The sequence below is a fragment of the Plectropomus leopardus genome, chromosome 14 (genome assembly GCF_008729295.1).
Source record: "Plectropomus leopardus isolate mb chromosome 14, YSFRI_Pleo_2.0, whole genome shotgun sequence".
Classification (NCBI taxonomy): Eukaryota; Metazoa; Chordata; class Actinopteri; order Perciformes; family Serranidae; genus Plectropomus; species Plectropomus leopardus.
The window spans coordinates 32,547,703-32,562,875 of NC_056476.1; the positions used below are offsets into that span (position 1 = coordinate 32,547,703).

The window sequence follows — 15,173 nt, forward strand, 5'->3', positions numbered from 1 at the left end:
GAAGCTTTCACATGCAAATGAGAGCACTGTTGCCTTCTATGTGCCCTGCTGACAGCTGTGAATCTGCTAACCAACCTCCTATAATTGCTGCTAATTATTATTCCCCAAGCAGGACATAGCAGAGCTTTTCAGAACACGCAGCCCCCTTTAATTTGAGGAGGGGGGTTGGGGTATTATGTTGTGGGTTTAGGTCTTTACTCTGGTAACATTTGTTTTTAGCTTGTTTGTTTTTCAGTTACATAAAAAAGGTGGAAAGTAACCATGGTAGCTGTTCTGCATTTGCTAGTTGTGTTTAAGGGTAATGCTCACACATATACAGGAGGTACTATCACATTCATATGGAGCATTTTACAGTAAGACCCACATTAAGGGTAAGGAGCACTACATTTGCTGGAGAATGAAGCCAGTGAGACATACTGTCCACTACTGTTGAAAGCTGATACATGGTAGCTTCAACAAATCCTGGCTCTAACTGACTCCCATCCAACGGCAACTCATCTCCATAAATGCTGAGCCGATAAATGTTTTCCTATGGTCTTAAACACAGGTGGTCCATTATTATTCTTTCAAGGCATACAATAGGCTTTTTTGTCTTCCAAATGGATGTTGTAACAGCAGTGATTGACAGTTAATTCACTGGATGCTCTCTGCAGCTTCAGGACTCACACTGGACTTTCTGACCATCTAGATGCTGTTTGTTTGCTGCATTAGTGTTGTTTGTACACATCACTTCCTGTTGGCATGATGCAGAGACAGGGAGCAGAGACAGTTTATCTGTGTCAGGACTAGCTGTCTGTCTCTCTCTGGGGCTGCAGCTTTCTATTTATCTGGTGTGACAGCTCTAACAATGCTGCTGTCACACAAACGTGCACATACTTGGAGTTAAGAGAAATTCATTCACAGGGTTATGAAAACATTTGGACACATCTTGTTTCTTCACACATTGTTGCGTTATAAAATCACCTCAATATTAAAATATGGGACTTAAATAATAGATTATAAATATAATTGTTCTTGACAGATAATATATGACAGATAATATAGGGGCCCTATTATGCTCATTTCCGGGATCATATTTGTATTTTGGGGCTCAACTATAATAGGTCATCATGCTTTAATATTCAAAAAACACATCATGGTTTTCATACTGCTCTCTGCTGCAGCACGTCTGTCTGAAACTGTCTGTCTGAGTTTATGCCCTGCTTCCAGAGAAGCCCAGTCTGCTCTGATTGGTCAGCTGGCTCTCTCTATGCACATTCAAAGCACATTCTATTCTATTTGTTAAAATGCTACATAAAACAATAAAGAAAAAGGAAAAAAAAGATAAAAGGGAAGCTAAGGAAATCCACTTTAAAATTATTCATGATACATATCCTTCTGAAGAAATTCTGAGACGTTGTTTTAGTCTGGATCATGACAACTGTTCATTTTGTAATGAACACATTGAAACGGCAGAACATTTGTTTTATGACTGTAAAATTTAGCAAAACCTTTTGGGAAGACTTACATTACTGAATGTTTACAAAGTTTGAACATTTCTCTGAACCTAAGAAACATGATGTAATTTCTGGTTTGTTTTTTAAAAATGCATCACATGACTAGGCAATCAACACAAAATATTGTTCCTTATTTAATTTGATCTATTTTGGGTTATTTTATTTAATTTCTTTTCAATTTAGATCCCTCCCTGCTAACTGTATGTGTACTTTGTTTCTTGCTTGTCTGACATCTTGATATGAAGATTTGTCACTGTACAAGGCCACCTATGTTTGTACAAATTGATTTGTTTCAATCAATTTGAAAAGTTAAAAAAAAAAATCTGTAAACCCTCTCTGATTGGTCAGATCTTGACCCTGTTGTGTTCACTGACAATGCAAAATTACAACACTGCCATTTTCTTAGGTGACAATATCGGCTCGAAGTGAAAATTATTCAGGGCTAAAGATGCCTGTGTTTGGCATTGGTAGGGCAGGATGCACATTTTGGTGGGCAGTCTATGGGAATGAAGTCCAACCTTCACCTGTTTGACTAACTATAGCTACCTCTATAATGAATGATCCTGCTGCTTCCTCTAATACTACTACTACTACTGATGCTACCAGTGCTACGTTGCACTACTTCTACCTTCCTATTACATATTACAACTGTATCCATTGGTATTTTTACAACTCAAGTCTGAAGGACTTTATACCCTATTGCAGGATTCAGCAGGTAAGTTTGGCCTTGGGCCAATTTTTTCTAAACAATTGGATGATGGGGCAGAACATTATCATAGGCTAATTTAAGAAATTGATTGATAAAAAAAAAAATCCAACTGAAATTTGCGATAGACCGCCTGATAGGCCACACGTGTGTGGGATATGCAGAGAATGGATAAAAATAACTCAAGAAGTAACAGAGGACATGGATAGACCCATTATGAAATTTAATCATGAATTCGTATAGAATTGAGTCATTAAATGCTCTTGATGAGCTTGGTTTTATTTCCCCTTTTCATATGGCAATATAAAATAGTGAATAATAAATATGTATTATTTAATTTTGAAAATGACTGTATCTTTTTTACACACAAAACATCACCACTTGGACTAACCATGTAGCAGAGCCTAGCTCATTAGGGTGCCTGCAGGAACCTATAACTATTTGGCGCAACACCCCACAGTGCAGGCACATGCATTAGTACACACTAAACGCGTATACTAGTACCCCCAGACCGTCCCACTGCAGGGCCAATTGTGGTGCAGCAAAGTCAGCCGTCGTTATCTGTTATTCGTTATACTTATTTTCCTTATACTTATTAGTGTGGATGCTTCAGCAGCCACACTATTGTTCTTCTTTTCTTTATTAGTGTGGATGCTTATGCACCCTTCCTTTTGAGGTGCACTGAGCCAGCTGTGTTGGGTTGTCAGCTTTCAAACCTACCTTTTCAAGTAGGTTTTCCTATGTTCGGATGTACAAATTGTGTATGAAGACTTAAACTGTGGGCAGCAGAAGACTTTGTTTGAGAAATTTTTGTGAAAGAGCAGAGACAGAGATATCTAGAGTGTGGGAGCTCATTAGTGATGTCATGTGCTCTGACCTCCAACATTCTGTCTCCATTTAATTCCATTATAAACGCATAATCATCTGAAAAGAGCATTAAACTTAAATCAGCCAAACTCAAAACTGTAAAAGATACAAAAGAGCTGAATCATACCAGAAGAGCTGAAGGCCTTGTGACCCATTAAACGGTTAAATGGAGTCTCTAGCTGAAAGTATGCGGAAGCAGTAGACTTTGAAAGTGGAGAGGGTTGAAGAGAATTTGAAAAATTTACCCATTCATTTATATGGGGAAAAAGTTTTTAAAAGAAAAGAAATGAAATGAGAAAAGTCATAGCAATACTGTCCTGAACGAGCTAACCATTCTGATAGTTGAATGGTTTAAATGGCACAAAGTATGCAGAACTAGTTAGCGGACAAAAAACGTACAGAAGGTGAAATAAGAATAAAGATTTGGATAAGTATCCACACTAATAAAGAAAAGAAGAACAATAGATTGGCTGCTGAAGCATCCACACCAATAAGTATGACAAATAACAGGTAGCGACGGCTGTTGGCACATCAGTGCAAAAAAAATCATATCAAATATCACATTTTAGGACTTCTGATGTGTGTGCTAAGTTTGGTGAGTTTTGGTGCATGCCTTGCCTCTCAAAAAGTGCTTCCATTTTTATGGCGAATAATGCGTAACTTTGGCAACAGCGTTTGATGAAAACTCAAAAGTGTAATTTCTGTGCATCATGAAGGAATTTACAGTATTCTAATTAGATATGAGGTCAGTTAAGTTAACCTACAAGAGGGGGAAAATCAAAGACTAAAAAAAGTAACTTCCTGTTACCAATAGGTGGTGCTATGAGTAAGATTCAAAATTGCACTTCAGATGTCTTTAGGCCTGGACTCGAATCAAATCTGTGAAATATTGTAAAGATCTGACCATCTGGAGCCAAGTTACAACAGTTTCTGATGTCATGTCGAAACATTGAAATTGTCCACCCAACTTCTGTAATGCCTTTCAATGAAAACTCTCAATATTCATTTTCAAGCATCATCAATGTCTTAAAGATTTGTTGAGACCATTTTGAGATCCATTGAGTCAACCTGCTCGGAGCTGGACATCTTCCTGTAAAACTCTGCCTTTCTTGTGCCAATAGGTGGCGCTCTCATTGTCGCTTAAAATTGTCATATAGATGTGTTCAGGGCTGGACTCCTATCAAACATGAAGTTTGGGTCATATTGGACCATTTACAGCAGCGTTACATACCACTTCCTGTTTACTTACTGGTTCATGGCAGAACATGGAAATTAGATGCCTCATACAGATCACACGGTGTGATGAAAACTCATGATTTGAATAACTTTTGCTGTCAAAGGTCTTATGAAGGTAGCCATAACATTTGACATCAATCTGATGAAAGCTCTAGGACAAGTTCTCAAGTTTACGACCCCTGAAAATGGCCAAAAATACACCAAAATTACAACTTCAAATCAAAATGGCCGACTTCCTGTTGGATTTACGATATGGCCTCAAGAGACTTTTTTTGTGGGTATTGGGGTGTTGCACAGGCCTCCAAAGTTTCACAGCTCTCGGTAAAACATGCTGCGGGGTTGCTTTGAAAATCAGTAGGGGGCGCACCTGATACATTTCCTCCCACCCATGCACAAGACCATTAAAATATCACATTTTTCACCAGACCTGATAAGTCTGCAAAGATTCATGACTTTTTGAATATGTTAAAGCCCTCAAAAAGGCAATTCATTTGACAGAAAAAAAAAAATAAATAAATAAATAATAATAATAATAATTCCTTCAGTTTCAAGAGGGTCCTCGCACCGTTCGTTGCCCGGGCGGATGATTTGTGGCAAACCAATCGATTCTTTATTCCTGCCTCTACCTCTTGTCAAGTGGTCAGTGTAGCAGCCTTTTTTTCAAGTCATGTGATGCAAAATTTACATAGTGGCCAAAAGTGGAATTACACCATTTGAGTCACATGATGCACACTGGCCCAGAAAGACTTTTCCCCTAACATGCTAACATGGAGAAAGAGACATCTGTAAATCAGTAAATACATTTTGTGAGGATCAAAACCCCCTTTATCTTTTATCTTTTATCCCTGTCTAGATGTAAACCATCCAGTTTGATAACATTTAAAAAGTCTATAAAAGCCACAAGATTACATTTTTTAGCCATTCAAACTAGCCATTCAAACTAACCGAGGCGCTAATCTGGAAGTCAGTCGTTCCGCCAGCAGGAGTTAACTGCTCGGCCGCGCTCGTCTGCGCTCGGCAGCATTCAGCTTTTTTTCTAAACCTGAAAAAGAAACTTTCTCTGTTTTAATGCACCACTGAGCAGCTCTTATACGAATGAAGGAGGCCATGTCCTCACGGCTGTATCCAAATTTATAATAGAGCCATGTGGCAGTGCAGCACTCTAGGGGATCCATCTGGAAACAAATGCCACACGTATGTGTTCTGCCTTTCGCATCGGTGTGATATCGCAATTTTTATCATTGCATAATTTTTGTTCAGAGTGGGAGGGCCACAGGGGGATCCATGTTCAGTGTTACATGGGCACTGGCCTCTGTTAGTCCCTCACCAGAACCGCCATTGCTGCAGACAATCACTCCGCTACATAGTATAGTAGATAAAGCACATGCTATTTATCTGTATAACAATATTTATCTCACGGCTCACAAAGTTGATTGGATTATTGATTACACCAGCAGCAATGTGTTAATGATTTTACTTCTACTGACCAAGATGCTTGGCAGAACAATAAGTTAAGCACATGGCACATCTCAACATGACTTTTGGGAATTACAAGGTCAGCAGTTCCAATTATATGTTATATAATATGTTACGCATTTTAAAAAGCAGTCATCTTTTGTTGCCCAGTGGTTTAAATCTTGTCATTTATGTGTCATTTATGTATCCAAAGATACTGAGTCTGGTGGAGGCATGGTCACCAAATTTAGCAAAATTGTACAAATGAGGATGCTGAACATGTCTGTATTTGATACAATTTCACCTGTAGATGGTGCTTAAATCTTTAAAAAGTTGCTCTAGCAGCAACAGACTGCAGCTGGCAGCAGCTGGTAGCAGCTGCCAGCTGCTGGAGCTGAAAGAAGCAGCAGCTAACAGTTTCTAGCTTTAAACTGGCATTTTCTGTAGGAAATGCACACATTAGTCTCCACTCTTTGAGTCTATATTCTTCCAAATTGTGCACATATTGTAACTACATTGATTGTGCTGATTGCTACTTTTCACAGCACATCCAGTTTTGACAAGAATACCTTGTTAGTATTTTTTTAAACCATTCAAGACTTTATACATGGGATGAAAATTCATATATCTAGGTTTTTTTTTGTTCATCTTAGGGGCCGTCCACACCAAGAATGATATTATAGCTATAGCTATAACTTTAAAAAGATGGCGGTGGAGTACAAACTACAACTAAAAAGACAAAAAAAGTGTTGAAGTATTTCGTTTGGATCACTCCTACAGCAATTTCATGAACAATGAAATTGTAACAGTCAGTCAAAATCTGTGTTATTTAGAGGTCACATCCAACATAGATCCTAATATCTAAACTGCTTTTATGATGAAAAAGATGTATGACACTATGGACTATTTTACAGTTTTGTTTCTATTCCTTTGAATTTAGTCTTCAGTAACTGATTAGTCTCCCTGACTATATCTGGCCAGTAGATAATGATGTATACTCAAAAAAATACCAAGTGTTGATTAAAAAACATGTGCTTGATATGATGATCCAAATCCTCTGAATTTTAAGTGTTTTTAAAGATATTGGATGTCTTCAGTACATTTTAAGGACATTTTTCTACAAAATAAAGTTTCAAGAGTGCTTACAACATCGGCTTCTTAACTGCAGCTTATCTCTCTTTAACATTTTTTAATGTTAAAGAGAAATTCATTAAATTGTTTAATGAATTACTCAGTCACGGCTATTAAATACTATATGACCTATTATCTGGCTGCAGATGAGAGAAAAGTAATTTTTCCTTGAAACATGACACCAAATGGTCTCTGGCACTGATGGGGGTCTCTGAAGTTGTTGTTTTGTTTTTTTTTTACTGATGTCCTCTTTCACCATCGCCACAATGTCAGCAAACTGAAGTTGACTCATACCAAAGGATGAATGAAACTCATCTTCAAAAGATGACGGCTTTCGTAATAGAGGGTTTGATTGTCCCAGTTCCTGTTGTCTTTGGAGAATATCATGAACTCATATCCTTCTAGTTTTCTGTTTGTTTCTCTTCAGTCTCCTTGCAGCATATGGTAGTAGCAGCTCATCAATATCTATTTTTGTGGAGTGTATAGCGCGTGGTCTGTGCTGCTGTTCACAGAACATTATCCTTAATGAGTGTGAAATGCTCATATCATTATCATTACAGTTATGGCTACAGTTAAAGTGCTTGGTTTGGACGGCCTTTCAACCTTGTTTATGTGTCTAATGTTTTGCTGTTAAAATGTTGTTTTGATTTAGATATTGGTGTTTAATATAGTGCCTGACTCTCTTTTTGAACCTCTGTGAAGCACTTTATAATCTAAACAAAGCTTGTAATTTAAATGCTGGGTAAATGTGAATGAACTCATACCTCAGAGTGTGTGACAGGTACAGAGCTGATGCCAGAGTTGATGGCAGTCCAGGAGCGAGCGGTGAGCACGCAGGCAAACAACGGGTAAAGATCTCCAGCACCCAGTCTGAGGCTGTAACGCTCTACCCCAGACATGTCACCTTTAATCAGAGCCTGCCACAGCCGACAGTAGTCCAACCTAAAGTCTGAATGTAGAACCTGGAGGGGAGAGGATGAGATGTCTTTTATTAGGATTTCATATACTTTCATATGCTAATTAAGGTTAATTTCAGTTATTAATTTACTTATTAATCAGACTTCCCAATTGATAATTTGGTATATTTATGAGACATTTATGATATTTTATTAATTGGCTTTAATTGGCTCGTTTTTCCCTTTTCAAGGAATGGTGCCCAACAAATTGATTTAATGTACATAACATCATATTATTTAAAAATAATTAGAAATAATCGATAATTATTAATAATTATTATTGATAGCCGTTTTGATACTTACTATGAACTATGAATTCAGAACAACTGGTGAATCGAAACATTTCCCTGTCCCTTTCTTGTAGTGTTAAATCACCTCATCAAGGTCTGAGCAAAAACAGAAATGCGGAGACTTCTAAAATAATACTATAATTATCTATACACATAAAGGACATTTCTACATCATCAGCAACATCTTGGGATGCTCAAAGAGAAGAGATCTCAACAATACAACTTAAGCATTTTTTACTTTTCATGGGTTTTTCAAGTGGTACGTCTATGTGCCATCTTTAAGTCCACTGGCAAAGCCTTAGCACTTTCATGCCCTGGATTCAGACACTCAGCAGATTCTGACTGAGTGGCCATCGCTTTCTGCCTGTTGTTGATTAGTACATCGCTCTTAAGCTCTTTTTGGGACCTCCTTCACACATACAAACACACACACACACACACACACACACTATTTATGAAAATGTATGCTTCTTAAAGTGCAAAGTATTTTCAGCCTTTCAGTTAAAAACTTCTGGGGTCGTGGCAGAATTTTGATGAATACATCATGTATTTAGATAAATATCTTTACTTTAAGTTTTTGTAAAGTTTGAAAAAGCATGAAAATGTATTGACAGAAACCATAAAATTGTGTGTTCATTGCCAAAATATATGGGATTTTGTATAATAACATGATTTAGATACAATAGAAATGCTCTTTTAAATTAGTCATACAGTCATACCTGAGATGGAGCCCTGAGTACCCACCCTCCCTCCAACCCCAGCTATACACATGACATTTGGTCTCGCTCTTTTGGTTTTGATTGGTTTCATTTTTAAGGAAGTGTCATGTCAAGGAAGTTGTGTTGATTTGCTTTTTGTCTTGTGTCTATGTTGTCTTGTGATTTCCTGTTTTATTTTGAAACCCTAACTCTCCTCTCGTTTCAGGTCACTTACTTCCTCCCTTTGTGTGTTTTCCCGCCAGTGTGATTGTCAGCCCCGCCCTTATTGTCTCCACCTGTTTCCCCTTACCTTGTGTATATATAGTCAGCGTCTCCCTTTGTCCTGTGCCAGTTTGTCTTGTCTTGTCAGTCAGAAAACCAGTGCCATTTCCATGCTCAAGTCATGTTTTGTTTGTTGCTCGCTCCTTCATATTGATCAGGTTAAGTACCTAGTTTTGTTTGATACTTTGTTGGACTCTTGTTTTATTCATACCTCGTCAGAGTGATTTTTTTTGTTGTTACTTTTGCTTCTTCATCAGAGGGATTTTTTGTTACTTTTGCTGCCTCTTCGGAGTGATTTTGATTTTGCCTTCTTGTGAAAGACTATTTTCTTTGCCTTTAATAAAATGTATATTTTTTTATACTTTTGATCTCGTGTGTCGTGCATTTGGGTTCATCTCCTAGTTCAGTCTTGTCAGGAAGCATGGTGATTAATGCCATCAATAATTAGTATTAGAATGTCCTGCAGGGTAAAGAATAACTCGCCTGTTTTGAGATTAACATTTTTCGAAAGATTACATGGCGGTATAATTCACAAGGCTTGTTTCAGAGACGTGTTTCAAATGAAGGCAGTTCATGTGATTCAGAAGACAGTGACAATGTTTATCAGCCATCTCATTTAGGATCACCATAAGTGACCCAATGAACTTGAGCAGAATACAAAATATTCATGTGACTCTGAAAATACTGCTTACATTTATTCAAATTTTCCAGCATCAGAGTGCCAAAATTATTGCAGTCCCTGAGAACCCAGAGGGTTTTAATCAATTTCAGCTTCCACCTTTAGTACAGTTTAGCTTGTGTATATTCTTTCAGTGTCTTAGCTCAGTTCAGTTGCAGTTCAGCTTCTTACTCTGTCAGTTTTACAATTTAGATTCCACTTGTTTCAGGGGCTGGCTGAAGAGTGTCTGGTGGCAGGGCCTGGATTAGTCATTTGGGATCAGCCCAGAAAATCTACATGAAGCCACCACCCTGAGAACCCACCACACACAGGGATTAGGTATTTGTCACAGTCTGCTCTCCCCCTCTCCTGCTCTGCTGTTCAGCCACACCAAGCCAGTATATATGCAGCTTCACTCCGCTCACTCTTTGCCAGATTGTCTTCGCTCTCATGCCTGACTCTCCAGCACTTGTTCCTGGACTACTTACCTGGTATCGACCCAACTCGCCTCTGACCTTTGCTTCACGTCTCAGCCTCGACAAATCCACCAGCCTTCTGTCCCCAACTACGAGTTTTGCCTGCCTGCTTTCTGTTCCTCGTCTTCCTGTGGCTGGTTGGGACTCAGCCTGTTCCTGCTCAGCCCAAAGACCCACTGTGTCACCTCGCCAGCTCCTCTCCTCTGGTGCCGTCAGCCGCGCCAACTCCATCTCAAGGTCCGGATCCACTCCCTCACTCCTCATCTGAACCACTTTCCAGGAAAACTTCGATCTGCAGTGAGTTTGTGCTATTTCCCGTCCACCACACTCGTTGAGCCTATTGAGATCTTTTGGACAATTACCTGCTCACGAGTCCCACGCATTCCCTGCCTGCCCTGTTGGTCTTGTGGTAACTTGCCTGTCTGCAACATGGCAGACCCGGATTTGAATCCTGCCATACCCGCCTGCTCTACTCTGATGCATCTTGTGTTGATAGCTGTGTTCCTGCATTAACCTGCTGAATAAAGACTGTTAATTCAACAAACCTGGTTCATTTGTGCTGCAATTTACAGTTACAGTATTGGCGTAAGGTGCACTGTGTACCAGGCAGCAGACAGGAGCAGTGACCGGGGTGTGCTGGTCCCTGGCATTGCAGACTGGCTTAAGTGACATGAAACAACACCAACAAAAAACTCTTTTCCATGAGTGACCTGGCCAAGAGGGCAGCTTAAAACAAAGTTACAACAATAAATACAGACAGACAAATACAACTATCACACAATACAAAGAGTAAGCACAATCTCCAGTTAAAACGCCAAACATGCATTTATCAAATTTCAGTTGTCATTGGAGTAACAGTCACATTGACCAACAGTGCTATTTTCTCGACCTTAAAAGTGACTTAAATTCCCCATAGTGATCAGTTCAGCAGTTGTGGCGGTTGCCAAAGCAAAAGGAAAAACGGGATGTTGGAGGAGTTCGGGGAGGCTATGGAGAAGGCCTTTCGATTGACCTGAAAGAGGTTCAGCAAACTATTAGATGCCTTGGGGTGGGAAAGCAGTGCTTGTCTGGCTTGATCAGCAGTTGAGGAAAACTGCCAACCCAGATGAGGGATATTGCTTAGCGGTTGAAAAAAACACAGATAAACTCCTGAACACAGGCTTAAAATCCTTAGTGGAGGAATTTAGAGTCTGAATACTTGGGGAAACCCTCATCCATATCCCTGCCAAAGGTTGCTGAGATAATCAAAAAGTTCTTTGGCAGCAAGGGGCCGGGCGTGAATGAGTTACAGTGGTCGGTTACAGTGCTTGTGGAATGCTGGGCCAGGATGGTGGCTCCCATTTTTAAAAAAGGGGGGCGAAAGCCAAGTGTGCTCCAGTTATTGAGGTATCACACTGCTCAGCCTCCCTGGAAAAGTTTGTGCCAGGGTGCAGGAAAGGAAGCTCTGAGATACTGTCGAAGCTCAGACTCAGGAGGAGCAATGCAGATTCCATCCAAGCCCTTCACCCTTGCAGGGCTGCTGGAGGGGTCATTGAGTTTGCCTATCCAATCCACATCGCAAGTGTTATGTGGACTTGTGATCTTAAGGAGTACTGCTGCAATACTGGGCACTAGGGTTTTTGCTATAGGCCATCCAGTGCCTGTATAACCAAAGAGAGAGCTGTGTCCTATAGTGTGTTAGTTTGAGTTTGTAAAATTCCATGATCTCATTGCCTGGCTCTGAAAGTCCCAGAGTGTGTTTGGTTATGTTCATTTTAGATTTAATTATGGATTGTTGTAACGGGTGAGTGTTGGACCCAGATGCAGTACTCGGATGCTCAGGGACGGTTGGTAATAAACTTTATTTAACCCAACACAATCAAAGTCAATAATGCTCAGAGTCAATGGTGTGGAAAGTTCGTTCTTCGGGCTGGGAGCCCAAACACAGTCTTTGGGAATCCCACGAAGAGATGACACGAACCTTGCAGTTGCTGCAGCTGGAGAGCAGGAGACCCCGTAGCCCGTCGAGCCGACAACACGTGGTGACTGAGTGTCGTCGATTGAGCACAGGGATAGTCGAGGGCAGGCAGGAGTTCCGTAACCGTGAAGGCAGTCCGAGAAGGCAGCAGCACCGATGAGGAGAGAGCAAATGGATCGTCGAAGCCAGGCAGAGGAGACGTAACCAGGAGAGCAGTCAGGATTCCGAAGCGCCGAAACAGAGCACGTGGTCAGGGACGGAAGGCAGATAGGTACACGAGGAGTCAGGCGAGGAGGGAATGTCGGGGACAGGCAGAGTCGGCGTCGGAAGATCTGGCAGAATATCGCTGGAGAGTCTCGCATAGTGCTGAAGAACAATCTGGCAGAGAGTGAGTGTGCTGGAGTGGCTTATATGCATGGTTGATTGGTGATCAGTTGCAGCTGTGTGGTGAGCAGGCTGAGGAGGTGGGCGTGGTTTGCAGGTGGAGTGAGCAGAGGGAGGGTGAGTGGAAAAATACTGGCAGCAGAGGAGGAGGAGAGGGCAGGCAGGCATACACCATGACAGATTGTAATCATTGGTAATAGATGAACTGGTCTCTCCAAAACCCATACTTCTGGATTAAATCGTTAAATTATACAAACTGGTTGTTTTGGAATAGTTGATGAAGATGAGCATTTCCCTTTTTTTTTTTTTTTTTACCATGATGCAGAGTTAACAGGGGCGTTCTGCAGTTGAAAGTCTGGGTCAGGTCAATTTGGGGTCTATCGACACGATACTAATGATAATTTAGTGATTTTGTTTGTTTTCCACCAGACTGTCAGAGTTGAGGAATTTGTGTTATTCTTACAGTAATTAAGTGTTCTGATTAATTTTGGGAAAAAGGAAAGGCCTGTAGTTATGGGGGATTTTATGGTGATTGTGTTGTAATGCTACCCATGAGTAGCTGAAATTGTGTCTTTGGGTCCATTTGAATTGGTTTTGTAGTTAATTTCACAAATACTTTTAGGATGCCTTGTGATGTTCCTTCTTTTTCAATGTTGAAAATAAGACCCTTTTGTTGTTTTTTTTTTTTCTACTTAAAATAACTTGTTAATGAATTAAGTGTTTTTAATCATTTGTCAGTGGGTGTGGTGGAATGCACTGTAAATAAAGAATTAATCTTTAGTTAAGTCTCTCATTTCTTTTCTTCTTAATTTTTTGTAGCCATTCATCAGGTGAGATTAAGGGAAGCTTGTTGGGATTTGAAATGATCCTCTATTTTGTTTGTCGGTTGTTGTTGTTGTTGTCATAGTTTTATTCAGGTCGAAGAGCTCTGATAGCCTTGAAAAAATATTAATGCCTAAATATTCTATCTTGCCAGTGTAAAGTGAAAGGGGGGAATCTTTGGTGTAGTTGATTTTTCTAGTTTTTAGTGTAGTGAAAGATTGTGGAAAAATTGTTGACGATATTGAATGTTTCCTGTAGCGTAAATAGTAATTTGATATTGTGAACTGCCGTCTATAATTCCTTTGATATTATCGTTCTGCGGTATTGCTCCTGCAAGTGGTTCTATGAAAATGGCAAACAGGAATCGTGAAAGTGGGTATCTTTGTCTAATACCCCAATAAAGTATAAAGCTCAGTGAGGTGACCCTGTTCGTGATTATTGTGCATGTGCATCCCCGTGTGTGAGTGTATATGCACTTCATGCTTGTGTTTCGATATGTCCACATTAATTGGATAATACTGGTCATCCTTATAACATAAACTACAAAATACACACATGTATTTGTTTTTTGTTTTTTTAATTCACGATGAATAATTTTAAAGTATACGAGGAGTTGTTTTTCTTGAAAAAGAAACAAGCATCCAAATAATTGCAGTTTGCTTTGACCTGGCTCAATGCTAGTCAAGGCACCAGTTGTGGATGAGATTTTCCCTGAGATGCTGAAGGTTTTGGACATCATTGGGATACGCCTTTTCAGAGTCGCGTGGAGGTCGGGTATGGTGCGTGTGAAGTGTCAGACCAGGGTGGTGGTTCCCATTTTCTAAAATGGGACTGTAGGGTGTTTTCCAATTATTGGGGTAATACACTGCTTTTCTCATTGGGAAAGTTTACTTCAGGGCGATTCGACCGATTGTCGAACCTTGGATTCAGGAGGAACAATGCGGGTTCTATCCCTAGTCGTGGAACAGCGGACCAGCTCTTGACGCTTGTGAGGCTGCTGGAGGGGTTGTGGGAGTTTGCCCATTTGGTTTACATGTGTTTTGTGGACTTGAAAAAGACCTGTGGGCACTGGGGTGGTTTGCAGCAGAGTGTGAAATGGTCGGGATAAGAGTCAGCACCTCCAAATCTGAGGCCATGGTTCTCTGCCAGAAAACGGCAAATTGTCTCCTCTGAGTGGGGAGAGAGTTGCTGCCCCAAGCAAAGGAGATCAAGTATCCCGGGGTCTTGTTCAAAAGTGAGGGTAGAATGGAGCGTGACAGGGACATGTGGTCTGGTATGGCATCTGCAGTGATACGGGCACTCTGCCAGACCATGGGGTCAAGAAGGAGCTGAGCCAGAAGGCAAAGCTCTCGATTTACCAGTCCATTAATGTTCCCACCTTCACCTCTCATGAGCTCTGGGTAGAGACCGAAAGAATGAGATTGCGGATGCAATGAGTTTCCTCTGTAGGGTGGCAGGGTTCAGTCTTAGAGATAGGGTGAGGAGCTCAGACATCCGGGGGGAGCTAGGAGTAGAGCTGCTGCTCCTTCATTTCGAAAGGGGCCAGCTGAGGTAGCCCAGGCATCTGAAAAGGATGCCTCCTGGGTGCCTACCATTCTGGGCACATTTAACTGGTAGGAGGCTTGGGGCAGACCCAGAACATGCTGTAGGGGTTACATATCTTGTCTGGCCTGGGAACACCTCAGGGTCCCCCAGGGGGAGCTTGAAATTGTGTCGCTGGGAAAAGGGATGTCTGGAGTGCTTTACTTAGCTTGCTGCC

General features: G+C 40.6%; 1 protein-coding gene across 4 annotated transcripts in view; it reads right to left on the reverse strand.

Annotated features, from left to right (window-relative positions):
* The window catches only part of adck1 (aarF domain containing kinase 1), a 164,916-nt gene that overhangs the window by 25,447 nt on the left and 124,296 nt on the right, over positions 1-15,173 (reverse strand). For all 4 annotated transcript variants that reach the window (XM_042501498.1, XM_042501497.1, XM_042501500.1 and 1 more), the window contains exon 9: positions 7,656-7,853. In XM_042501498.1, the coding sequence (XP_042357432.1) occupies positions 7,656-7,853 (198 nt within the window). The remainder of the gene's footprint in view (positions 1-7,655; positions 7,854-15,173) is intronic.